This window comes from Vigna radiata, chromosome 7, assembly GCF_000741045.1.
Source record: "Vigna radiata var. radiata cultivar VC1973A chromosome 7, Vradiata_ver6, whole genome shotgun sequence".
Taxonomy (NCBI): Eukaryota; Viridiplantae; Streptophyta; class Magnoliopsida; order Fabales; family Fabaceae; genus Vigna; species Vigna radiata.
The window spans coordinates 17173249-17200381 of record NC_028357.1 but is presented as its reverse complement, the minus strand read 5'-3'; the positions used below and the strand labels follow the sequence as shown (position 1 = coordinate 17200381).

At 35.6% G+C, this 27133-nt stretch overlaps 1 protein-coding gene across 2 annotated transcripts; it reads right to left on the bottom strand.

Annotated features, from left to right (window-relative positions):
- Window positions 1–15566: 15566 nt before the first annotated feature.
- On the bottom strand, window positions 15567–26792 carry LOC106768565 (peptidyl serine alpha-galactosyltransferase). 2 transcript variants are annotated; one of them, XM_014653789.2, is made up of 9 exons: window positions 26632–26792; window positions 26048–26438; window positions 24804–24974; window positions 24174–24417; window positions 23784–23984; window positions 23004–23479; window positions 22484–22648; window positions 21780–22023; window positions 15567–16620 (listed from the first exon to the last, which is right to left on the bottom strand). In XM_014653789.2, the coding sequence occupies exons 2-9, from the start codon at window positions 26338–26340 to the stop codon at window positions 15976–15978; spliced, it is 2439 nt and encodes an 812-aa protein (XP_014509275.1). In that variant the 5' UTR covers window positions 26341–26438; window positions 26632–26792; the 3' UTR covers window positions 15567–15975. The 2 variants fall into 2 exon arrangements, with proteins under 2 accessions (XP_014509275.1, XP_014509276.1); XM_014653790.2 differs by lacking the exon at window positions 26632–26792 and having other exon boundaries at window positions 26048–26562.
- Between the last annotated feature and the right edge of the window lie 341 nt (window positions 26793–27133).

Below are 27133 nucleotides of genomic sequence, written 5' to 3'. Positions count from 1 at the left end.
TACATGCTTTTATTTAGGGGGAGTATTATCTTAGGAGAGAACTTGAAACATAGCTTTTTAATTATGATAAAAAAGGGAGAGAAAATATCTTAAAGCTTATTGTTATTCACTAATGCCCTTGTCTTTCATGAGTTGTGTTTTTACTCAGATTATTACTAAAAGCTTTAATTCAAAGGAGNTTTTGATCATCATCAAAAAGGGGGAGAACGTTAGCAAAATGATGAAGATTAAGTTTTGATGATGTCCAAATCAAGTCAAGATATATCAAGATTCATGAAGATCCTTTGAAGACTTATTTTTGTTATGGAAAGCTTTTGCAATAATTGTAGTTTATTGTTTAGGACTTAGATTTTCATTGGTTTTGATTCCATATACTTTCATACATTGTAATTAGTGTTAAGAGTCAAAATCGCACTATTTTAATTGATTAAAACTAGTATTAATCAATTAAAACGAGTAAAAGCTAAAAACTCAACTTTTGTTGTTTTAATAGATTAAAATTCATTTTAATCTATTAGCTAATCGATTAAAATTCATTTTAATCGATTAAAAGTGACTGTTAGAGTTTTCTACTTTTGAAAACTAGTTGTTGTACTCATTTTAATCGATTAACACTTGTATTAATCGATTAAAAGCGTTAAATGGCCAGTTTTGAAGAATGGAAGAGTTTTTTGCTTGAGTCTATAAATAGGCTCTCTTTATCCATCAACAACAACTCTTCCCTTGTGCTCAAATACTCAGAACTCGTTGAGAATTGTGTGCTCTTGCTTAGCTAAGGAAACTCTTGTCTATGGTGTTGGTGTATTGCTACTACGGTTACGGAGGAATAGCTGGTTCATCCTTGGTGCGTCTGAGGAGGTGTGTGAAAGAGGATNATCCTTNGTGAAGTATTCAAAGGAGGTGTTTCATCCTTCGTGAAGTATTCGAAGGAGGTGTCTCATCCTTTGTGAAGATTCAAAGGAGGTGTAGGTTCATCTCTTATGTTATCAAGGGAGGTGGTTTCTAAACTTTTACAAATTGTTTCTTTGTGAATGTAGTTTGTAATTGTTTTGTGCTTAGTGAATTGTTTATCTTGGTTTGAGATAAGCAACTGGACGTAGGATTGGTAAGATCCGAACCAGTATAAAAATCATTTGTGCAAATTTCTCTTAACCTTACTCTTTTATTTATATTTATTATTTGCGTAATACGATAAATTGAGAAGAAATTAAAAGGCACACATTTATTTTAAAACCCCTCTTGGTTTGTTATTCCACATTAACCATTCCACTGCAGCCGCTCTGACAGAGATTGCTATCTCTATCAATGAAATATACGAAGGTGCAAAACGTTTCTCAATCATTCATGCATTTAAGCAAAAACCTATAAGGCTCTACATTAAAGACTGGTTTGATCTTGAAGATCTTAGAGCATATGGATGTAAAATCCTACAAGATGTTCATTATTATGGCATCACAAATTTCTTCAACTGGGATACTCCAATACTTACAAATTTAGTAGGACAGTTCTGAGAAAATGCAGAAAAACAGTCCAACAAACTTGTTTTCGAACTTATTGGAAAAGAGGTAATTGTAAATATTGAAACCATTGATGCTGCTATTGAATGCCCAAGGTGTCAAGATACGACAAGTTCGTTACAAGGTATTACAAGACAAGCTCGTATAGTAAAAACTTTGGTCTTGGTTTTGAAGTTTAACTAAATAACATAAAACGAAGAAGTCTTTGTGTATAGAAAACTAATTCTAACTAGAAAAACACTTAAACCAACCTTAGGACATGAAGTCAATCTTTAGTACACTCTGATAAGAAACCATAAACTAGAAGACCTCAACTAGAAAGCACTAGGCTAGAAAAATCCCAACTTAGGAAACCAACCTTAGTTTAGGAAGCTAGAAACACCTCAACCTAAGTTAGGAAGCCAACCTTTAGAAAACGATAAAGAGAACCTCAACCTAAGTTCAGAAACCAACCTTTAGTTTGACACTAGAATAGAAAACCCTAAGATAGAAGAAAAGCACTATGAAGAAATATGAGAACCTAAATTAGGACAAGAAGAACCAAGCCAATGAAATTACAACCTCACAAAGGTAGAATAGAAAACAAAAAATCTAAAAGCTATAAGTGATTGTCTAAGGGAAAAACACTAATACAACAAAGAAATTAGGTTAAGAAACTTAGGACTAAGACACAAGTAAAAAACTTAAATCTTAAACACAAAAACTAGAACCTGAACCCCAAACATAGAAAAACATAGGAAAACACTTAGGTCTTAGGAAATAGAAAAACATCTAGGCTAAAACACTCAGACGTATGTGATGGGTGTCGTGGCCCATACAAATTTGATTGCATATAAGAAATGCAGTATAGCTAGGAAGTGACTCCTAGGTCGTCTCACAAGGACCAATTGCGGTTCAGAATCAGGTCTAACACAGTGGGGGGTTTGAAATGTTGTTTGTGGATGCGGAAAATTTAAAATGAAATTAAAACAGTAAAAACGAAACTGCTACAGAAACTATGAAAATTCACGCTGGAACTGGACAGCTCTGACCTTTGCTCAATGTTTTACCCATAACTTTTTCTACAGAGCTCCAAATGAGATGAGGTTTTTTTTTTCTGGAAAGTAGATTCAATTATCTTTCATTTGATATATAAAACGTAGCATTTGGAGCTCTGGTCTGGTTGTAGTTATTTTTTTAAAATCGAGTCCAGAGAGTGAAAATGCTAAACCAAATACTAGACTAAACAAATATCTAAACACAGTTAAATTAAATTAAATGTAAACTAAATTAAAGAAATTAAAAACAACTAATCCTACAATTCAAACTAATTTAAAGCTAAAGAACTAAACAACATATATTTTTTTCTACCAATGCAAATGACACATGCACCTTCTAAAAAAAATTAAATTGAAAATGAAAGTTTCCTGAAAGCTTGGTTCAACTACCGTGCCACACTCCAAGAAATAAATTGAAAAGCTTCTCCACATTCAGCTGAACGTAACCTGAGTTGAAAACAAATTCCTATGCTAATTTGACAATGCTTCCAATTAAAATGAATACTTCTAAAAAGCTTCCTCAATGAATTTAGAGTGCTGCAGCGTTTCCATATGCTAGGCGTCACCAAAAATTGAAATTGGATGTGCTAGAGTTAATTAAATGCAATGAGTTCTGCACTGACCAACTAAGAAGCTGCCACACGTCCCGTCACTCCACACCTAATTCTATTTAACCAACTTTGTTCACTTCCTAAGAAAGAAAAGAAATAAATCTATGCACCTACCATGAGTCCCATCAACTAGCCTCTCACCTCTTAGCAACATCTATTCTATTTTTTTTCATTCCATGAATTAGATAAAGAAAAGCTAAAGAAAGGCTATCTATCTTTGCAATACTACCGAATCACAAAAACAATCCATTTAAGAGGTGCCACCGTGCTAGCTCAAAAATATTAAATGCAAAAGAGGATGCTGGAATTAAAATTCAATAAAATGCAAGGGTATGAACAATGTAACAAAGAGGACAATCAAGAAAAAGAAAACGTGCTTCCCAAAATCGATCTTGAACTGTCACCGTCTGCACCTCTTTTCTCAATCACCATATATGCTTTCTAATAGAAAGAAAAAAAATCTTCCAAGCTCAAAACGTTCCAGCCAATGCTAAATATCAAATTCTCTTCCCAGCATATAAGTGACGCTGCTGCCAAGGAATCTCCTCTTTTATTTGCTCAATTCCTCCCTCCAATCGAAGTCCGTGCCCTAGGTTGCAGCTGGACTCCCTTTCATCCAAAATCCAATATTTCTAAGAAAAACTCCATAAGAAACAAAAGTTCCAGCCGAGAGTCCCCCTCAAGAAAAATAACCGTTCCAGCCGAGAGTGAATATCCAAGTGACGGCTGCAACAATCCCTAAGGTCAAGTGTCATGAAATGTAAGGGTGGGGTCCACCCTAAATCCTTAGGGTTGGACATGTGTCACACAAAATTTGGGCCCTACATATTTTTAATAGCCCAATGTACAAAAGTTGTCTAAAAAGTTTTAAACTATTAAAATTACAATACAACTAAAATTAAAATGTCTAATTGTTGAGTCTTGAATTTATTCAATGTCCTCCAAATGTCCCAAATTGTGTTTCCAAAATTTTCCCTGAAAATAATAATGCAAATAATTAGCTCAGAAAATTCAAATTAATTGAAATTAGAATTTCCGGTCAAATTAAGCATAATTAGGAAAAACGGGAAAATACCGAACAATTAAGCACAATTCCCATATTAATTCTAGCACAATAAACTAAGTGAAATCAATAAAATATCGACTCATCAAAATAGACCACACTTAGTCTTTTGCACTCCTGGGCAAAACCAAGACGAAAAACAGGGAACAGTTCTGAGGACATCAGGGAATTGACACAGACTCAACACACAAACAACAGAGACTGACGAGGAAAGAAACAGAATTACACAATCCTCAAGAAATCTGGACAAAGAAAGTAGTAGACAGTATCCACACAGAATCAGAGAAAACAGATACTCAGAGAAATCATCCAAGCAATTTCAAGCATGGCAAAATGATCAGTCAGCTCAAGAGGTGAATAAAAAGTAACATAACCTCACAGATGCACACTATGAGTGTTTCTCTCAAGTGTCTAGGGTAAATAATGTCAACTCAATGTACTCAAGAAAACAAGCAACAAACAGTCTTGGCAAGCCTCTAATATCAACACTCGAAACATATGCATGTTCAAATCAAAAGGTCTTTTATGGATGTAATGGGGTCAAGGACAAGGGAGGATAACATATGGATGAGAAGCTACAAACCAAGGGAAATAGAGAAGCAATGGGGAATAAGTGAAAACACAATCAAATCACACCCAAAACCCTCTAATTCAATCCTCTTCTTGACTCCATTATTCACAATTTTTTTATTTTTTTCTCATTTTTCTGTATTTTTTTTCTTTTTTTTTTCACCTTGTCTCTTTTCTTTTCTCTCTTTTCAAAACACAACTCTAAGAGACAAGATAACACAACATATATATAAAAACAAACAAGAAGAGGAACCAACTAGCCAATTCATCATAATCTCCCAGGAGACCACACTTATTCCCAAAACAATTCCAAAGCTCCAAAATTCCCTAAGGCTAAGGTAATCATGGTTTTTCAGTTAGGGCTAGTGTGTGAGCTTGAAAACAAAGAAATGGGGAAAGCATAGGCTCAAAGGGGCTATCAAAGGATCACAACAAGGTAGGCTCATCTGGCTAGAGAGGCTCAACAACAAAATTGCCTTTATCACTTTCAAACATGCATATCAATCAAGAATCATCAAAAAGAGTCAAGCCAAGGCATATGTGCAAGCAATCAAGAGACATATCACACACAAGAAAGAATATAAAGTGGCTCAATTTCTCACACAGGGTATTTCTGTCACAATTAATCACCCTCTCAAACATCATAATCATCTTTCCAAGCAAAGAAAAGCATGGATTTCAAACAAATCAGAGTATCAATGAAGTGAAAGACAAGTCTACAACCTAAACCAAATCCAGAAATCAAGAGAAACATGCAAAACTGTACAAAAGACACAACAAAAACTACCTAGAAAACAAAAAATTTAACGCAGAAAAACATAAACTAATCAAAGAAAAATCAGAATCTCCCNCAATAGACCACACTTAAACTACACAGTGNCCTCAATGTGTCANAAGCATAAGATCAGCAGTCATAATAGTCAACAAATCAAGGACAAGTGCAATTCAAGTGGGAAAAGGGGAAGAAGGGAAAGAAGAAAACTCCCCTGGTCATGGTGGCAGTTGCCAATTTTGGACTTTCAGGGAAATGTTCTCCACCACTGGAGTCAGCAAGGAAGTCTTGAGGAGGAACTGCTTCAGTCTCCAAATTTGATCAAGCAGGGATATGTCCTCCACAGCTGGATCTAAGAAGCACTGATTGTTGATGAGCGTGTTCAGCTGATGCCTAATAACCTTCAAACTGACGACACCTTTGTCTTCCACATTGGGTGTGTGTTGGTCAAATTCGTATGTACCTCCTGCAACATGGTCAGTGCAANGTGGTTCCACAGAAATAACATGCAAAGGTATAACACCCAATCCCAGTGTAACAGGCTGAACCCCAAATATACCCTCAGAACATGAATCAATCTCAGAAATAGAAACAATATCAATCATAGGTGTAGATTCATGTTCAATGCATGGAGAACAAACATTCAGATGTGATAACACAAAGTGGTTCTCATCATGTACAGAGGGGGAATGAAAATCATGCTCATCAACAATACAATCATCAATAACATACCTATCAACAAAATGATCATCAACAACAGAATCAGTCAAAGGTATGTTTACCTCCACTTCCCTGAAGATTGGTAGAGTGGTGGAACGTGAAGCTGGTCTACCTATCTCAAAAGTGTTGCTCATATCTACCTGGTCTTCAAAATTTTCATCAGTCTCCTCAGGTGCAAGAGTGGGGACATAGGAGGATGGGAAAGTAGGTGGCACAATAGTTAGCTCATGACTCTTCTCCCCATCTCCTATGTGGATGACATCAACATCATCTGGAAGTTGAACAGTCTGGAATGATGATTCCTCTGAAATTTGAGACTGTTCCTCAATGAACTGAGTGGCCATCTGCCCCATCTGATCAGGCAAACTCTGAATGGAAGCTCTGAATTCCTGCTGAAACTCCATATTCTCTCGCCGGAACTGAATGTTCAGAATGGTCATCTGCTCCAATAACTCCTTCAATGTAGGCTCAGAAGCAGAAGGTTGAGGAGTTGCTTGGGCAGGCTCATGAAACTGCGGCTGTTGTGGTTCCTGAACAGGCGGAGAAGGCATACAAGGAGTTTGGAATGATGGTTCCTGATATTGATGCTCTGAATTACCATACCATCCCAAGTTAGGATTCGTCCACCCAGGATCGTCGCTATAACCATACCGCACAGGGGAGAATTTGTCAAGAAACTGATGCTCAAGATCTTCCCAACAGGTGACGGATCCAGGAGTAATACAACAACACCAATCCCTTGCCGCTCCATGTAATGAGTACTCAAATGCCCTTAAGAACATGTCCTCATTGGGGACATCTAGAGGTTTCATTAAAGAGCATAATGTGTAAAACTCCTCCAAATGTCTATATGGGCATTCACCTGCAAAACCATGAAACCTAGGCAGCAATTTTATCAGTCCAGTGTTGAAAACACAACGAATATCCTCCTCATCAAGTGGAAACGGCTCCCTAGGAGNATTCTCATGAGACGGAGAAGGAATCGTTCTGTTCTCAACATAGAAATCAGCAGAGTAAATATTACAACCATACTCAGAGTCAGATGCAGAAGGAGAATCATAATCATAGACACAGGCAGAAGAAGCAGTGTTCACATAGCCAAAATAGGTAGACATGGAAAAGAAGGGGGAAAANAAGAATGCAATGAAAATATGCAACTAAAGCTACCTACATGCAACACACAATGACGAACACACAAAACAGAACATCACACTCACAACACAAGACAAAACACAACACACACTAACACAACAAAAGACCAAAAACCGAACCGTTGATCCCCGGCAACGGCGCCAAAATTTTGATGGGTGTCGCCGCCCAATCAAATTTGATTGCAGTATAATGCTAGGGAATGACCCCTAGGTCGTCTCACAAGGACCAAATGTGGTTCGAGAATTAGGTCAGACACGCAGTGGGGAGGGGGTTTTGTGAAAGGTTTTGTTTGTGAATGCAACTGACGAAATAAAAAATAAAAATTAAACACATTCGAACATCATAGAAAGCATTAAAGAGAGTGAAAATGCTAAACCCAACACTATAACAAACAAATATCTAGCACAATTAAAATTACTAAAATGCAACACTAAATTAAAAAAAACATAAAAACAACTCAACCCACTATATAAACTAATTTAAAGAAAAAGAAATAAACAAACATATTTTTTTCCTACCATTTACGTGACAANTGCAGTATAATGCTAGGGAATGACCCCTAGGTCGTCTCACAAGGACCAAATGTGGTTCGAGAATTAGGTCAGACACGCAGTGGGGAGGGGGTTTTGTGAAAGGTTTTGTTTGTGAATGCAACTGACGAAATAAAAAATAAAAATTAAACACATTCGAACATCATAGAAAGCATTAAAGAGAGTGAAAATGCTAAACCCAACACTATAACAAACAAATATCTAGCACAATTAAAATTACTAAAATGCAACACTAAATTAAAAAAAACATAAAAACAACTCAACCCACTATATAAACTAATTTAAAGAAAAAGAAATAAACAAACATATTTTTTTCCTACCATTTACGTGACAACATAAGCCATATTCCAACTAAAAAAATAAAATCTCCTAAGCCGTGAGCTGCAACGTTTCTAAAGGTTCTATCATAATTAAATTAGCATTCTATTTTTCTACAAGCAAAACCGAGACACGTGCTAGATGGAAGGAGGCTCCAATCAAAAATTAAGCAAACAAAGAAAAGTAAAGAACCATGCTGTAATGCTGCACCACCTTTTTTTCATTCAATGAATATTAAAGAAAATTTGGTTTCAATTGAAATTGAATGTCGTGAGCTGCAGCACTGAAAACCGTGCAACTTTTCTTTCCATTTAAAATAAGCAAATGAATGCACCCTAATCAAATTAATTATTTAAATGGAATTGTGAATTGAAGAAAATTATGCTCTTGGAATTCTCCCTCCCAACACCATGCATACAGTGGCAGTTATAACCCTCATTTCTCAAAAATCAAATTGCTTGAGTCAAACTTAAAGCATTTAATGTGCATAAATCAAGCTGCTGTAACTCTTCAATCAAATCAACTCTTCAATCAATAAAACTCAAAGCAAAGAAAAGGAAATGTCCAGCCCTTGATCATCAATCCGTAGCCACACAGAGAAATCAAATCACCTTTCTCTTCCAAATTGAAATATGCTTCTTGCTAAAAGAAATAAAAAACATGCTCTTCAAAAATTAAATTCCCATCAACCGAGAAAACGTTGCACCCTTCTAAAATAAAGGAAAGTAAATGCTTCTTCTACTGAGCCTATTGGAACCCGTGAAGGCACATTGAAAACCAAAATAAAACGTTGCAGCAAAATGAAAAGAAAGAGCAAAAGAGTTTCTTCATTCAACCCATGAAAATTACCGTGAGCCTACATTCCCCCTCAGAAAATTGTTCCAGCCGATAATGCCTCCCTAAAAATGACGGCTGCTACCCTATAAGAGAAGCCATGTGTCCTCTAAAATGAGGTGGGGTCCACCCCTTTGCAAAACCCTAGGTGCCATGTCATGTTTCCTAAATGGACTCAAACTATTTTGTCAAAAATTGGCCCAATGTTTACAAGTTTAATTAAAACTATCTAGACTACTAAGTTTCAAAGTAATTAAATTTGAAATGTCCATGTGAAGAGTCTTGACTTATTTGATAGCACTCCAAATGTCCCAAATTGAATTTCCAAAATTTTCCCTGAAAATAATGATGCAAATAATTAGCTCAAAATATTCAAATTAATTAAAATAAGAATTTCTGATCAAATTAAGCATATTTAGGAAAAACAGGAAAATACCGGACAATTAAGCACAATTCCCTGATTAATTCTAGCACAATAAACTAGGTGAAATCAATAAAATATCGACTCATCAAAACAGAACATCACACTAACAACACAAGACAAAACACAACACACACAAACACAACAAAAGACCTAAAACCGAACCGTTGGTCCCCGGCAACGGCGCCAAAATTTGATGGGTGTCGTGGCCCATACAAATTTGATTGCATATTAGAAATGCAGTATAATGCTAGGGAATGACCCCTAGGTCGTCTCACAAGGACCAAATGTGGTTCGAGAATTAGGTCAGACACGCAGTGGGGAGGGGGTTTTGTGAAAGGTTTTGTTTGTGAATGCAACTGACGAAATAAAAAATAAAAATTAAACACATTCGAACATCATAGAAAGCATTAAAGAGAGTGAAAATGCTAAACCCAACACTATAACAAACAAATATCTAGCACAATTAAAATTACTAAAATGCAACACTAAATTAAAAAAAACATAAAAACAACTCAACCCACTATATAAACTAATTTAAAGAAAAAGAAATAAACAAACATATTTTTTTCCTACCATTTACGTGACAATCTTTTAGAGTTTATAACTCTAAAACTTGAGAGTTAAGGAAGCATTCATGTAAAATTTAATCATGAGTCTGATAAATGACAATCTATCCAAAGAGGCAAATGTGTCAAACGCACCCAACGATCATAACAAGAATCAACGGGAAGAGCCACTCAACAATACTACTGAAGAAAGAAGCGAACCAAACAACCTACATCGTCTAACCACCAAGGATCACCCTTCATAAAAGATCATAGGAAATATGGAAGAGCATGTGAGAACAAGAGCATATCATAAGCATCCTACCACAACTCTTATCTCTCAAATTGAGCCACAAAACGTCAATCAGGCTCTAGAAGATAACTCTTGGGTTGAAGCAATGAAAGAAGAATTAGATCAATTCAAGAAGAATGAGGTATGGGAACTCGTCGAGTTACATCAAGGAAAACATGTAGTCAAAGTTAAATGGATATATCGCAACAAACTAGATGAAGTTAGAAAAGTCATCAAGAACAAAGCAAGACTTGTTGTGAAAGGCTATTCTCAACAAGAAGGAATGGACTACATAAAAACCTATGCTCTAGTAGCAAGGTTAGAAGCCATTCACATTCTTTTATCATTCACGTCGTTCAATGGAATCAGATTATACCAATGGACGTCAGAGTGCATTCTTATATGACAATATAAAAAAAAGAAGTGTACGTGGAACAACCTTAGGGCTTTGAATGTCAAACAAATCCCACACACGTCTTCAGACTTAACAAGGCTTTATATGAATTAAAGCAACCTCTCAAAGCTTGGTATGAAAGGTTATGTCTCTTCCCTATAAAGAATGGTTTCACGAGAAATCAAGTAGACACCACACTGTTTAAGAAAAATGTCAATCAAGACTTCATTATCATTCAGATATATGTTGATGCATTATCTTTGGAGTTATTGATGAAAAAATTTGTCAAAACTTCTCAATCATGATGCATGAAAAAGACACGATCTACATTCATCAGACGAAGTACATCAAGGAGCTGCTCAAAAAGTTGAAATAAAGGAAGCAAAGGAGATGAAAACTTCAATGCACCCAACAACTAGCCTAGGGCTAGATGAAAGCTCAATAAAAGTGGACAACACCCTATATCGTCAAATGATAGGTTAACTTTTGTATCTCACTGCTTCTAGACTTGACATAATGTTCAGTGTCTACCTTCATGCAAGATTTCAGTCAGATCCAAGAGAAACCCATCTCAGTGTTGTTATAAAGTAAACAAAAGCTTCAAGCTTGAAGGATATTGTGATGCTGATTACGCTGGAGATAAAGTTAAGCGTAAAAGCACAAGTGGAGGTTGCCACTTCATTGGAGGAAACCTAGTATCTTGGCTGAGCAAGAAGCAGAATATGATTGCACTGTCAATAGCAGAAGCTGAATACATATTTGTTGCCCATCCTCACAACTCTTATGGATCAGGAATCAGCTAGAAGACTACAACCATTTTGAAGGTAAGATTCCTATCTACTGTGATAATAATGTTGCAATTAGTTTATTTAAGAATCCTATATTGGATTCACGCGCTAAGCATATTGAGGTCAAACATCCCTTGATATGTGATCATGTTAATAAGGGTATTGTGGATTTACATTATGTAAATACAAAGGATTAGCTTGCTGACATCTTCACTAAACCATTAGTTGAAGAGAGACATAATCGTCTAATCACCTTTATTGGTATGATAATCATCGAATGAATTTGATTCAACATGTTCAATGTGTTCATATAGTGTCTAGAGAGTCAAACGTCTAAGACACATACTCTGTATGACGTCATACATTGCATCATCTAAGATAAATTGTCTATAAGACATCTGCAACCATGCATTAAGTTATATATAAATACTGAGTCCATCTCTAGAAGTTCTCTAGGATTTTCAAAACCCCAAACGTTTTATTTCTAATCTGCCAAATACTTCTGTGTGTTAATCAAGTCATCACTCTTAACATTAATTCCCTATCCTCTCTCTTCCTCAAAACAACAAAACTTCTAACTCCACCACTCTTCTCATTCTCATCCGTTGCACCCTACACTCCATTCCAAAATTTCTCCGTCTTCAAGAGATATAACATCCCTTTTCATAATATATTCGTATGAAGCGCATTAAATGGACGAGACAAATCAATCGCGAATGACTAAATTTTTCCCTCTATTTAACTCGACTATACTCTTTCAATTCTCAACACAGTCTTTCAAAAACCCTAACTCTCTTTCTCTCTTGCCCTCATAATTTCCCATGTCTCTGATCTCTCAAACTCTCAACATTCAAAACCAATGAAGTCCTCCTCCAAACCTCTAGATTATTATCATCATCTCATCGGATCAGCGAACCAAGATGAATATGATAATCCAACATTCCTTCCTACTCTTGTATTCAGAACTTACATGTCATGCGCAAGTAGTTCTTCAATCTAACCCACCCTCTTCACGACCAAACCTCACCTTACCCAACTTCCAACCCACTCCTTCCATCCCCTCTCTCTTTACCCTTAACCTTTCTATGTACATTTAAACCCTCTTCAACCCTTACTTCTCTTTCATTCCTTCTCCTGTGTTGGTTTGTGATGTCTCTTCTTTCACCCATTTTGATGTTTATCAAAAAAGGGGGAGAAAGAGCGTAGACATGTCGGCATCTAGGAGCATGTACTAAGGGGGAGTACACTAGAAGATAGGATAAAATAGGATAGCACATAATAAAGGGAAGTCTCCAGATTCTTAGAAGTTTATTTTAGGAGTCCATATTTATATTCATGTAATATGTTTTTGTGCTTAATATCAAACGTTTATTCTTATTTCATGTTTTAGTCATTTTGGCAATTATTTCATTCCTTTTGCTCTGATTGTTTAATCATGATAATTGTTTGTTATATATTTTTAAACCTGTGACCACTAACCTGCATGCCCAAGATATAAACAATAAAAGAAGACAAAACACGTAAAACATCCAAAGAATCATAAACACATAAATCTAGAACTTTGCGCTGAATTACGAAAGATCATATCGTTTAGATGTGTATTTGTTAAACATAAAAAAAGGGAAAGATTGTTAAGACAAAATCGTCTATACATCTAAGCGCTCCCATGTTTTGAAGTTTAACCAAATAACATTTAAGAATTAGAAAATACCATAGCTAGAAACATAAGTGTAGAAAATGTTAGGCCAATATACTCAACCAAGAGGGGAATGAGGAATTGGTTTTCCCCTTTAAAAAATTGTTCTTTGAAAAACTTTTTGAAATCTTTGAAGCTTTCTTGGAATGCAATCAATCAAGAATAAAGACAATGTAAAAGTGTGGGAAAAGAGAGATTCACACAGTTGTTTATACTAGTTCAGCCCATTACCTACGTCTAGTCTTCCTTCAATCAACCTTCTATGAAGGGATTCCACTATATTGATAAAGTCCTTACAAGCAAGACATATAGAGAACAATCCTCACAATGTACTATCCTTCCTAACTCAATACCAACTATAGCAACCTAGAAAGATCACCCTCTTTTTGTCACCCTTAGAGAAATACCAACTCTAAGTCCTAGAACTTCACCAAGTCCTCTTCCTGACAACAACAACAACAGGGAAACAATCAACCTTGATTGTAAAACAAATACTAATCTGAAGAAGTACCTCAATGTGCAAAAATGATCAGCTCTTTGACAACACTATGTTCTTGCAAGAATCTTTGTTGATTTCTTCCAAATGTAGCAATCTTGATTCTTGAAGATCTCAGGATGCTCCTGCAATTTAAATCTCAACAGACAAGTTAGTTCTAAAAGATATGAATCATAAAAGTTGTTGAATACAAAGAGGCAATGCGTCTCTTTATAGATTTTTCAACTCTGACGCATTTTAATCGATTAGCCAATTAATGTAATCAATTAAGAAATTCCTTCATCTTTAACACTTTTACATTAGCACAGGACTTAACAGATTAAATGTGCATGCAATCGATTAAACATATCATACAAGCCACAACATTAAAAATATGATCATTATGACAATTATGACTTTCCAAGAAAGAAATTTTCACATATAATGCCTTTTAACCGATTAGGAAAATAACATATTCGGTTAAGTTCCATACTTAAGCAATTTTGAAAACTTTTACCATACAAAATACCTAAATGCACTCAGCAATCAAGTACTGACACAATAACGTGTTTTAATCGATAAAGTGAGGATTATATATATATATATATATATATATAATTGATCTTATCTCTAGTTAATGTGAGATTTTCAACACACCTTCCTCACAACGAGATATATACATGTTAGAGGCAAGACTAGACATTAATGGATAAGTTCGAACCTAATGCTTATTGTTGATAGGGGGAGCTATGGACAACTGAACTCATATCTCACATATGTGCTTTTGATGATGACAAAAGAAAAGTTTTATAGTTTCTTGCATAATAAAATGGCAAAACTGTTGCTTGATTATATTTGTGTTTGTGCTTGAACTTATTAGTAAACTTATATTTCACATTGCATATCTGCTTGAAATAATCGATTATTATGTTTGTATAATTGGTTCGATTTTATCAAATTTTAGCATATGCATAACAGGAGCAAAACAACTATGTTTTGTCATTATCAAAAACACATATGCGAGATATGAGTTCAGTTGTCCATAGCTCCCCCTATCAACAATAAGCATTAGGTTCGAACTTATCCATTAATGTCTAGTCTTGCCTCTAACATGTATATATCTCGTTGTGAGGAAGGTGTGTTGAAAATCTCACGTTAACTAGAGATAAGACCAATTATATATATATATATATATATATAATCCTTACTTTATAAGTTGGTTTGTGGAGTTGAATTAAACTTAAAATTCCCTTCTTGATAATTACCAATGGTGAGCTTTGAGTGCAAACAAAAACAGCTCCAGGTGGATATCACTTGGTAAAACTTGATTCGTCAATTCTAAAATAATTAAAAAAGAGGAATACTAAATCCTCTTCATGTTATTCTAAGCTCCTTTTGTGATTGGTTGAAATATGGAAACCACCAATTTTTGAGTTTTACTTCTCATTTAGACTGTCTCCCGATTTAGAAGTGAAATCTACCAAACTTAAAAGTTTTGAATGAATTTCAGCTAAAAATAGAGATAGCCTTAGAAAGAGAGTGCAACAGAAAGCAAGAGAAAGCATAACTAGTATATCTCAGTAATAAATAAACGTAATCGTGAATAGTATACATGATCAAAGTCATATCATAAATACCTAGTTTATTTGGAGGCCTAGAAACTCAAGCCAGCATGTGCATATAACAGTTGGTTGGCAATGTCTAAATTCAACACAAGTTACATAACTTTCTATTATATAAATGAGTTTTTACAGAAAATGTTGATAGGGATAAGAACCATAAAAAAGTAACATAAAGACTACATATGTTAATACTCAGAAAATCCCTTTGTTATCTATCGGAAGGGGAAAATGAAAATGAGAATTATACAGTATATCCATCCCTCACCTATGCTGCAGGATAATCCAATCTCTTGTTTTACATTGCTAAGATGTTATGTTCTCTGAGTAAAAAAAAAAGTACAAGCAATCTCAAATTAAACAGAAGATTATTTTCCCTTTGCAAATTTCTCAATCATTAATATCCATTAACAAAATCAAAAAATGGGGGGCTTTCTAGAGGCTCGTGAGAAGAATAACTTGCTTTGCATAACTGATGTCACACAGGCTCACTCAAGAAATAAGTCTTTTAACCTTCAATTTGTGATCCTAGCATGAAAGACTTGAAATTCTGACCAACCAGCTTTTACACCTTAAAAAGGAAACGGAACAGAATGTCTACAGAGAAACATCACTCCGGCGATCACGTCCGTTCATTTCCATGAAACCTGAATGCAAGCTTCTTCTCCTCCTACCTTGTTTTGATCTAGTTCCTCTTCTTCTATGACCTGAATACACCATAAAAATGACAACCAAGAAGCCTACTCCTGAAAATGCCCACAAGAATATCATCCAAAACCTGAAAGAACTAGGCATCTCATCTTTCTGCACACTTTCTGATTCCTCCGTCGTGATATTGTTGTTTGTGGAATCATCATTTGCATCCAGGTTGCTGACCCTTGACACTACACTTTCTTCTTTTCTTTCCTGCCCTTCTGATTTCAAGGAATTATCACTTGAACACCTTCTCTGGTGGTGAAGATTAAGTGCTTCATTCAACGTCTTAGCACATTCTATGCTGAGCAGATCTCGCTGTAAATCCTCCTTGTTATCTAGACCAAGTGTTGAGGAATCTGGTGGATCTGGGAACTTGGCCCAGCATTTGTTGACCACATCAACATTGCGCCAATCTGCTTTGTCAAAGCTCCAATTTCCAACACTGAATCGCAATCCATAATGGAAGACTCTATATTTGACACCAGGTGCAGGAACATATCCTGGGTATATCAGTATCTTATCGTTTATAGTATGCTTTAATTTCAACTGCATCAATAAAGAACTTGTTACAGCAGTGAAATATTTTTCCTACTTTGAAGAGGAAGTAAAAATAATGTGATGCAATACACCATGAAAAAGAAATACAGAGTAGCATATAGGGATTAGGGAATGAAAATTTATGCTCATTCTTGTCAACAATTAGGTTCTGAACAACTCAACCCAAAAGTGAACACCATAAGATTTAGTATTTCACTCACCCCTCAATAATAAAAGCCAATAATAGAGAGCACATAAAGAAGAAAGCACAACCTTATACATAAATAAGGCCCTCAATTTTCTTTTATAACAGATAGAACAATTATCACTCAGTAACATTTCAATACAACCTCATGTGGTCTGTATTCATATAATAGAAATGCTTTGTCATACATATCCTTACGACTTTGCATTCTACAATTGCTTATTTGTAATCAACTAGAAGATTCCTTGTTCAGTCATCTTTCAACAGTTAATATTAGCTTCATCACGGGGTAGTCAACTGAAGTAAAGCACCAAGCCTATGAATCACAAACATTGTTGACAAGCAACACAAGGTACAGTGTGCAAGTGTGTGTATATGCTTCAAGATTTATGGTATCTTGATATATTTCATATAGGAAAAATTGAAATTGTGGCACATTCCTAAGTTTGTTACTAAGAATTGCCACCCAGGCATTCTGTTATTATCTCCCTGCTTTCCGAGATGCCACTGAAATAGTGAACAATCTACTCAATATATATGCCACTGAACAAGGAATTGTCGTACTCATCACAAAGTGCCTACTGGTACAATCAGTAAACAATAAAGATAATAAAACATTTCCAACATAACTTTATGAGACTTAGATATTAATATAATGCCTCTTAAAATTTTAATTCACGATGGGCTGATGCCTATAGACATTGTGCTCAAGCAATCCTGCCTTATTCTCTCTTTCATTGTTGAAAATTTTCGTAGTTGTTTCAAACATCTATGTTTCTTCTTTCTCTTTTAAATGGCGTCCTAGCCATTTCTGTGTTGTGGCCCCCTGCTATGTTGGAACTTGGAAACAAAAAGCATAAATAAATTGGACTCGGTATGAAGAAACATTAGACATGCAATCAACACTAAAACAAACAAGGCACCAAAATGGTATTCGTGCTTAAAATGATTAAAACACTTCACCTGTGAAAGAATTTTCTCAGGGTAAAATAATTTTTGCAAATTACAAATGTTAGAATGGGAATAAAATAAATTACAAGGGTAGAACTTCAATGGGAAACAGCCATGAAAAGATGATATTTTCTTTGTTTCATTAGTTTACTTGGTTAAGAGCCTTTAAATTGGCAACCAGTCACACCGTATACAATTGAACTTATTATCTATTTATCAATTATTTATTTATTTTAACAAATGAAGAAACAACATAATTATTATTCTCGAAGTAGTGTCCTGAAAGAAAGCATGTTATACTGTTCTAGAAGTTATAATGTCCAAAAGCATCATTAAGGAAGCCTAAGAAGTGGTTCCCAGCCATTCGATGTTAGGTACTGATAGTGATTACTTAGTTAGTTAACCACATTAATTAGTTACTTAATTAGGTTACTGGGATGAAATAATTTGAATAAGACATCTGATCAACAAATAAAAAGAGAGGTTGAAAGAGAGATTTATCAGTCATTGTGAGAAAGGATTGTTCTGTTAGAGAAGAGGGAGAGAACAAGGACTCTCAAAGATTGTTAGGTTCAATAAAATTTATTTGCATGTGTTATTAACAGAAATTGGATCAGAAACTACAAAGAACTGCGGATTTTATTGAAGATTGAGGCTATGGATAACTAGCTAATGAACTAACTAATGAATAGCTATAGGTACTTGTTCTAATACACCAAAATTGTCCCGGTTAAGATGAGAATTGAAAGCATAACTTATAAATACCCTAGTCAGTTAACTCAATGAGACACTTTTAAGGACCAAACTGTAAAGGACTAGATAAGAACTTGTTGAAAGTCCCATATCGACAAGTGATAAGGCCCACTTAATTTAGAGTATATACGTGGTTAATTTAGAGTAGAAATACAACCCCGGCTGCATTATGCCAATGGGATTTTTGTACCCATGCTTGAAACACCATATCACACCATCCTCAAATACCCTTCTTGGGTAGTCTATCAGCCAAAACGCTTCAAACACGGAGATGGAGCATAGGGCTTCCATCCTCCTATCAGTCAATCCACTTAGCCAAGTCATGGCACCAGTTACTTTTAGAATGTCCGCCACTAACTTGTCTTCCATATACTCCATTAGTGGCAACAGATCCCTTGAGTCCAAGTGTCTCATGTCACGGTTATGAAAACCCTTCCCCAGTGAAATGTTACTCATACTCGTGTCCAAGTCTTTAAACAAAAGAAAGCTAAACATCTGGTGAACCCTGCCTAACATCTTGCTCGCATCAAGACTAATTTGTGTTTTATCTGTCACTCCATCCTTAAACCTAGAGAGCCTCGGGTATACTAAATCACATGTGCTTACCACCTTAGGCAATGTCACTTTAGCCATGTACCTGTTCTCACGCAAAGAACAGGCTATCACCAAAGCAGCTTCCAACTCCCCTGCCAGCCTAAACTGATCAGCATATTGCAAGAGTGTCCCCCAAATCAATTCACCAGAAATGTACATTGGCTTCCTACCCCGGTGCACATTGTACCAACCAAAACTACATCCTTGGAATCTGCCGGTATACTCACATGGTCCACCCCTCCGAATACAGGATTTGGGTACTCATAGCACATACCATTCAGTATGGCATTCACCAAAGCTGATTCCTCATTAGTAGAGAACAAATAAGTCGTGGCTTCCTGGTCTAGTGAATCTACCAGGTTGTCAACACTATAGTCAATGCTATCCAGTTTGTAATCCACATACTTTTGTGTTCCTGACTCTAAGTGGTCAAGACAAAGCAAGCAGCCCTTAACTAGCCTAGCCAATTTGCTATGTCTGTATGTTCCACTCAATTGTCTGTATGATATTAAGACAGGTCTAACATTAAGAATCCACCTATATAAACACGAAGAATCAATATTGTCTATATTACACTTAACAAAAAAATAATTTGGCCTGCTCCCATAAAGTAGAGAGAAGTGTCTGGCCCTTTTAATTAAGAAATAGACACAAAGTGATTGGCCAAAGTGAGTTCTATCATGAATAGATATGACATATAACATTAAGATCAAGTATGTAAGTAATTGCAGATCTCATGGATTTTTGTTCAATTAAGTTTCAAGCTATCAAGTGGCAAGGCCTCCATCAATGAAGAAAGAATGTAAAGGGCCCCGTTTATTTAGGGAGACTCTACGGTGTATGTTAGGGATAAGGTGGGAGGTAATGATAAGGGGTGGAAAGTATATGGGAAGGAGAAGAAAGGTAAGAGGGAAGTGAGACCGAACGGTATTCACTGTAAAGGCCGAACGGTGGAAGGCGTGGAGAGGGCTAGCCGAACGGTGGAAGGCGGTGAAGAGCTGGAGTCGAACGGTAGGAGGAAAGGGGAAGCAAGTCGAACAGTGGAAGGTAGGGAGAAGTCAAGCCAAACGGTGGAAGGCATGGAAAGGTCAGGCTGAATGGTGGAAGATGATGAAGAGATGGAGACGAATGGTAAGGTGCAGGGGGAAGCAAAGCCGGACGGGAGCTGGAGTCGATCGGTTGAAGAGTGATTATCCTAACTGGGACAACAGTTACGATAGGTAGGAAATATTTAGAAATAATTATAGTAAATAAGAATATATCCTAGGGAAATATTCAGTATAAGATATTTACAGTAAATAAGGATGTATCTTAGGGAAATATTCAATATAAGATATTTATAATAAATAAGGATATATCCTAGGGAAATATTCAAAATAAGATAATTAGAGTAAATAAATATATATTCTAGGAAAATATTTTATTTAGAGTAATATTCTAGAGAAAGATTTAACACAGTATGGGCGAGAAATAATTAGTATAAATAAAGGAAGAGTCTAGGATTAGAGTTATGATTTGGATTATTAAGTTTGTTGACAGGTGGCTACGTCCTCTGAGGGAGGTTATACTCCCAAGTAACTGAAGGACGTTATGCTCCCAATTACCCTTGTTTACTTTTGTTTATTCAGATATAACCATCAATAAAAGAGTTTCATTCATCCACTATCATTCGTTCATTATTCTGTTATGTGTTGTGAGTGTCTGTGAGGTTATTCTGGTTACTTTTCCTACTCGGATACGTAACAGTGTATGTTTTCTATCGTTGTCTCCTATTTTTCATGATAAAATGATTAAGAATTAAGATTAAGCCATGTGGTAATAACCATGAAAATCCATTGTGTTTTCAGCACTCTGTGTACCCAACACCAATAAATAGTATGCTTCTTTATTTAGCAAAGGGAGATAAATCTAATCACCACTGAACTTAAAACATTAATACTAAGAAGGCACAACAGCACAGAACCCTGGTATCTCTTTGGGAGCACCTGTCTCCTATCAACCTAGTGGTCATGGCTGCAGCTGTGCACCAAATCTCAGAACACGTTTGTGAGTTCTTATCAAGATTTCCCTCCTCCTTGAGATGGAGGGGCTTATAGCTCTTCCTACAAGATAACAACGGCTCATTTACCCATAACAGTTTATGTTTAATTTAACCGTTATTTATATTCGTTGAATACATTCAAAGTAAATTCTTTTATATCAAGAGTTCCCTCCTCCTTGAGATGGAGGGGCTTATAGCTCTTCCTACAAGATAACAACGGCTCATTTACCCATAACAGTTTATGTTTAATTTATCCGTTATTTGTATTCCTCGAATACATTCAAAGTAAATTCTGTTTGAATGTATGATGACTAGAATTTTGACCATCAAAAAAACCTAACTTATATTCAATTTGCAAAACCATAAAAGTGAAATAAATAGCTAAAATTGAAATTTGAGATTTGATTGGTTAGTTCCTAGAACAGATATGATAGCCATTAGCCAAAGGGTCCAAGCTCATATTTGCCTAGCTCTTTGAAGGACAGCACAAGTTGCAAAGCAAGTAGCAACTCAAATGACTATAGATCTGTACCTGAAACAGGATATATCTCTAACTCCATGACACCCATAATCATATCAACATATAAGCTGATTATAAATGATAAGAATGTAAAAGGAAAATACCTCTGCAGCACCAAATGAGTAACCATACATCTCACTAATCCACCCAGATTCATATATGTCTCCAGTTATATTTCTTGCATAATGAGCTCTATCAGCTCGGACCTCCTCAGTTTTATGCAGCCACAGCATTGCAAATTTCCGGAGATCATCTATATGCATAATGATTACACCACCAACCTTGTCACAGGCCTCAGGATGGCTAGTATGTAATTTTGCAAGCTCGTTGTCACAGCCAATAAGGTAGCTAGCATAGAAAAAATAAAACAAACAAATGAGTCACCAAAGAGAATACACAAGATAAAGCAGATATCAGCAGAAACATACATCATGTATGTACTGCACTAGCCAACTTCAATCAATAGCATTGCATTAATACTAACATTAACCAGTCTCATAAACATAAATTTAAATTAATATATCTTAAATTTAGAAGGGAAGAATTTCTTTATTTGTCACTCATAATTATTAGGTCAGCTTACCTATGTTTATACATGTGTTCTGAGATAAAAACAGAAATTAAAAAATAAAACAGCGAACAATCCTAGAGAGATTAAATCCCTATAATTATGGGATTTTATTCTTGTTACAATCTCCTAATATTAAATTCAGAATCAAATCTAACCAAACAAACAGAATAAAAGATAAATATAAATCTCCCTAAATAAAGCCTAAATTCACAGCATGCTTCTTGACAATATACTTACTCATAAGGAGTGGAAACGGGATGACCACGAGCTGCTTTGAATTCCCATGGTGTTATTGGACCTCTTAAGATCATGTCAGCATCAAGAATCACTATGAATTCAGCATCAATATTTACATGATTAAGCCAATGAAGGACTGCAGCTGGTTTATTAATTGCTGGATACCTGAAATAAGACACATTATTATGCTTTTCTAGCTTATAGTATAAATCAGCCACATGAAACATGGAAAAGAGTTAGGCTCTCAATAACTGCACACTACAGGTTGAAGAATTTGGTATCTCATATATCATTTAAGCAGGAAGAGTAAACATAAGGCAAAGATCAGAAATTCAATAGTATTAAATAAACAAGTTAAATTTGAGTTCCACCAAACACTGATAAACTAAACCCGGAATTTAATGTTAACCACTTTGTCCCAATCATACAGTAAATGTCATTGCAGAAATAAAATGAAACTGACAAAAAGAGGTTAACATACTGCCACTGAAATTTGAAATAAATACAAATTTGCAATTACCAATCTCCTGTTAGTGGATGTCGGCTCATAGAAGGGACATAATGTGTTGGAGCCAAATCATGGCCTTTATACTTCTGTAATTCTTCATCAGAGCAGCTGAGAAGTCTAGTAATATTTCCAGGCTGTCCACTTTTATGGAAGCTGTGCATAAGTCCTACAGTTTGCCAATCAAAGTATGTGGTGCATTCCGTTGAAAAAATGGTATGAATTTTAGGATGTGGCTTTCCAGCACCATCATCAACATGTTCTTCTTTGATATCCTCCATCATTTGTAAAGTAGCAGGAGTCACATATTTTGGCTGAGTTAGTTCTGCATAAGCTTTGCTTTTCAAAAAGCTCAAGTATTTAGACCATACTGGTTTAGGGCAACCATTTGCTGCATGTTGTAATAAAAGGCCTTCATTTATAATGTTCATGCACTCTATGCTTAGAAATAGGCCTCTCCTTCGATTATGATCAAGTTCCAACTGTCTGACCTGCAATATAAGATACTTTCCAATTTCAGTAAAATTGAAAAAAAACCTGATGCCATATTTATTTTCATAAATTCAGCATAGTTGAACAAAAACAAAGGATTAAAATGCTGAGTACTATAAATGCATGTAATAGGAGTATGTCCTTGCTTATTAAAAAATGATGAAGCATCATTAGTGCATCACAAATACACATCCTTAAACACAGGAATGTCTTCTCCCAAAAGAGAAGCACACCATGGGGTTGAAAAATCCTGGTTTTTCTACAACCACAAGTCTCCTTATACAAGTATAATGGTTTATGTACCTCTTTGGGATATGGAGGTTCTGGAAAGAGTTTATTACATTCATAGACAATTCCGTCATCATGGTGAGCCAGTTTATTAAATGACCAATTCCCAACACTAAATGGAAGCCCATAGTGAAGAAGAATTGGATCTATTCCCTCTCGAGGAACATAGCCTGGGTAGATCATTAAGTTATCATTGATCTTGTGCCGAAGTCCAACCTGTGAAGAGGAGGGAACCCTTAGACATAAAGAAGGATAAATTCAAAATAATCAGTGGAAATTGAATCATTAAACACTATAGTGAATTTCTAGATGGTTGGTACAGAGTAACATCAAGTATATAGTTTATAATGCCTGAAATAAAAAAATAAAAAAATAAAAAAAATCATTTTAAGGCATTGAACTCGCCTCTGCAGCACCAAAAGAGTATCCATACATCTCACTGATCCATCCTTTCCCGTAGATGTCACCAGTTATGTTTGTTGCCCAGTGAGCTGTATCTTCCCGAACTTCTTCGGTTTTTGAAAGCCACAAGGGAGCAAAAACTCGCAGGTCATCTATATGAAAGGCCAAAAGTCCACCAACTTTGTCACACAGTTCTGGATTTTTCGTGTGCAGTTGAGCCAAAATATTGTCACAACCTATTAAGTATCTGGAAACAAAATTTAGATATGTCTCAAGTTTTAATGGTGAGCCAAAGAAAGAAACGATAATATAAAACATAATATATAAGTACTACTTTAAGAGATTTAATCAAGTTTATAACGTAGAGCAAAGCTCTCCCTGGCTTATGTATTAGTAAAGTCCCCATTCCCTGATTTAATGCAAGTGACTGCATTACGGCCAGTGTAAAAATAAAAGGCCTAGGCTTCCAAAACTTCCATATTGTTAAAATTGATAACAATCAAATGTAAGATGCACTAATTAGCATCCTTCCAAAAGTATCTGAAATTGAAGTGATGATCAAAAGGTTTACACTACATAACAAAAAGAAAAGGAGTGAATAAAAAGAATAAGAAGCAAGAAAATAGTAAATACCCATAATAAGCTGCAACAGGTCTTCCTCTCTCAGCACCAAGCTCCCAAGGTACAATCGGGCCTCGGATTATCATGTCTGCATCCAGAATGACAACCCAGTCAACGTTTTTTGCATCCTTACTGTGTTTAAGCCAATGTACAACCCCAGCAGGTTTGTTTATTGCAGGATACCTGCATAGTGGATAGGAGATTTATTTCTCATCCTACTATTTTCAGCAAATGGTTCTGCTTTTGTAATAACATAGGCACATGTCATATTTGCCAAAGGGACGTGTTAAAATAAAATAAAAAAATTAAAAATGAAAAAGAAAACACACACACTCTAAACATATGAGAATGAACCGACACTTATGAGCATTTCGTTTGAGAAAACACTTTTTGCTTTTACTTTGCTTCCAATTTTCAAATGCTTGTACAGGAAACTGAACATAACTTTCTACTGTTTTCATGTTTGGTTTTCCCTTTTTTTCTGAATAAAAAATCAAAGTGAAAACAGAGAATGAAAATAAAGAAACATTTTCTCAAATCAAATGGTCACATACTCCATACCAAAGTATTAGTAGAATATTGTCATTATGATGTAAGAGTATCAAGATTAGTCATCCAACGCCCTATACTAATTGGTGTCAAGTGCAAGCTCAGGGGTCTTATGCACAAGAAAAACTGGATAGTGCTGATATTAGGAAATTTCTTGTCAGCATCACATTTCATAACTGTACCAATCATAATTGTTGTACACCACACAAATCCACAGCTCATTTACCATGAAGAATTTAGCCACCACACCAATCCACAATTTATACACACTGTTTCAAGAACTCGCAGAGCCTGTCCGTAGACATGCCTAAGAAAAAGATCAACAGCAGGATACACAACTACACAGAAGAACAAATCAGAGTTAAAACTACCTTAGTAAGTAACCAACTAACGTTGGACAACCAGAACCAAAACCATGTCATTAACCTCCCTCCAAAACAAAACCACGCAAATGAATCCACACTCCAAATTCCAAAAACGACTAAACTTAATTCCATAGGTGTTTATTGTGCTGATTTCCAGTCAAAATTGAAGTTTCGCCTTAATAATCTATGTTGACCTTAAACAAAAATCTATTGCACGAATTACCAAAGGGAAACTCCAAAAACATCTCTGAAACTGCATCTAACAGTTGTCCTTCTAAAACTTATCCCACCCCACCCAAAAACATAAAACTTTGCAACACTGATTATTTATCATTTGCTTACCAGTCACCAGTTCTGGGGTGTCTACTCATGGAGGGCACCTCAAAGGTTGGCGCCAAATGCATTCCCTTGTAGTTCTTCTTCTCCTCATCAGTGCAACTGAGGAGTCTTGTGATGGGTCCAGGCTGCTTGGCCTTCCTGTAACTGTTCATCAGCCCCACAGTCTGCCAGTCGAAGTAATTCTGACATTCTACAGAGAAGAGGGTATGGATCCTCCCTGATGGAGACTTCCTTGCACTTTCAATGCCCACCACACCCGCCAACACCACCACCATCAAAATCCAAACTTTCCCCATCCCAGCTCGATTTCAAGGTCAGAAACCAAATGGGTATCGCCACAAAGATCCGAATTTCATCTCACGACTCTGATCTCCCAAATTCTCAGCTTGCAATGCTGAAGTCAAAATTGTGTGAACAATATATTAATATTATGATACGATGAGATGGGAGAAAGGAAGATATTGTGCAATTTTCCAATTTGTGTTAAATAAACCAGTTAAAGAATAGTATTATACAGCTCGATAATTAAACTAAGCAATTATTAATGTGGGAACGAATCTTGAAAGTGCGAGGGTAGTTGTTATTACTTAAGAAAGTAGTGCATACTGTACACGTATGCGATCGTTGAATCTTCAACACTTTGAGGTTTTTCTATTTATTTTTTGTTTTGTTGTGCGAGAAGAAAGGGCTTTTGATTTTCTTCGTGCATGTTGGAGGAGACTAATTTCCGTTCTGTGCCTGACGATTCGCTGGGAAGAGAAGATATATTATTCTCTTAACCTAATCAATGAACGTCGTCGTTTGCTGTTCGTTAGCCTGTCTCCTCATTAAATCATTATTGTACTTTAAAAATCAATCGCTCCTTACTTTCCTAAATCAAAAGAGGAAAAATTACCCCTTTTTTGCAATAAAAGTTAGATAAGGTTGCCTCTTATTTTTTCAAATTTTAGGGAAATGTTGAGGAAAAAAATTGTTTGGTACAAATAAAGTTTTATATTAAATAAAATGAGATATACATATGAGTTTATATTTTCATTTGTAAAAAATTTTTGAAATGATACCAAAAACAATATATGAAGATTAAGTCCA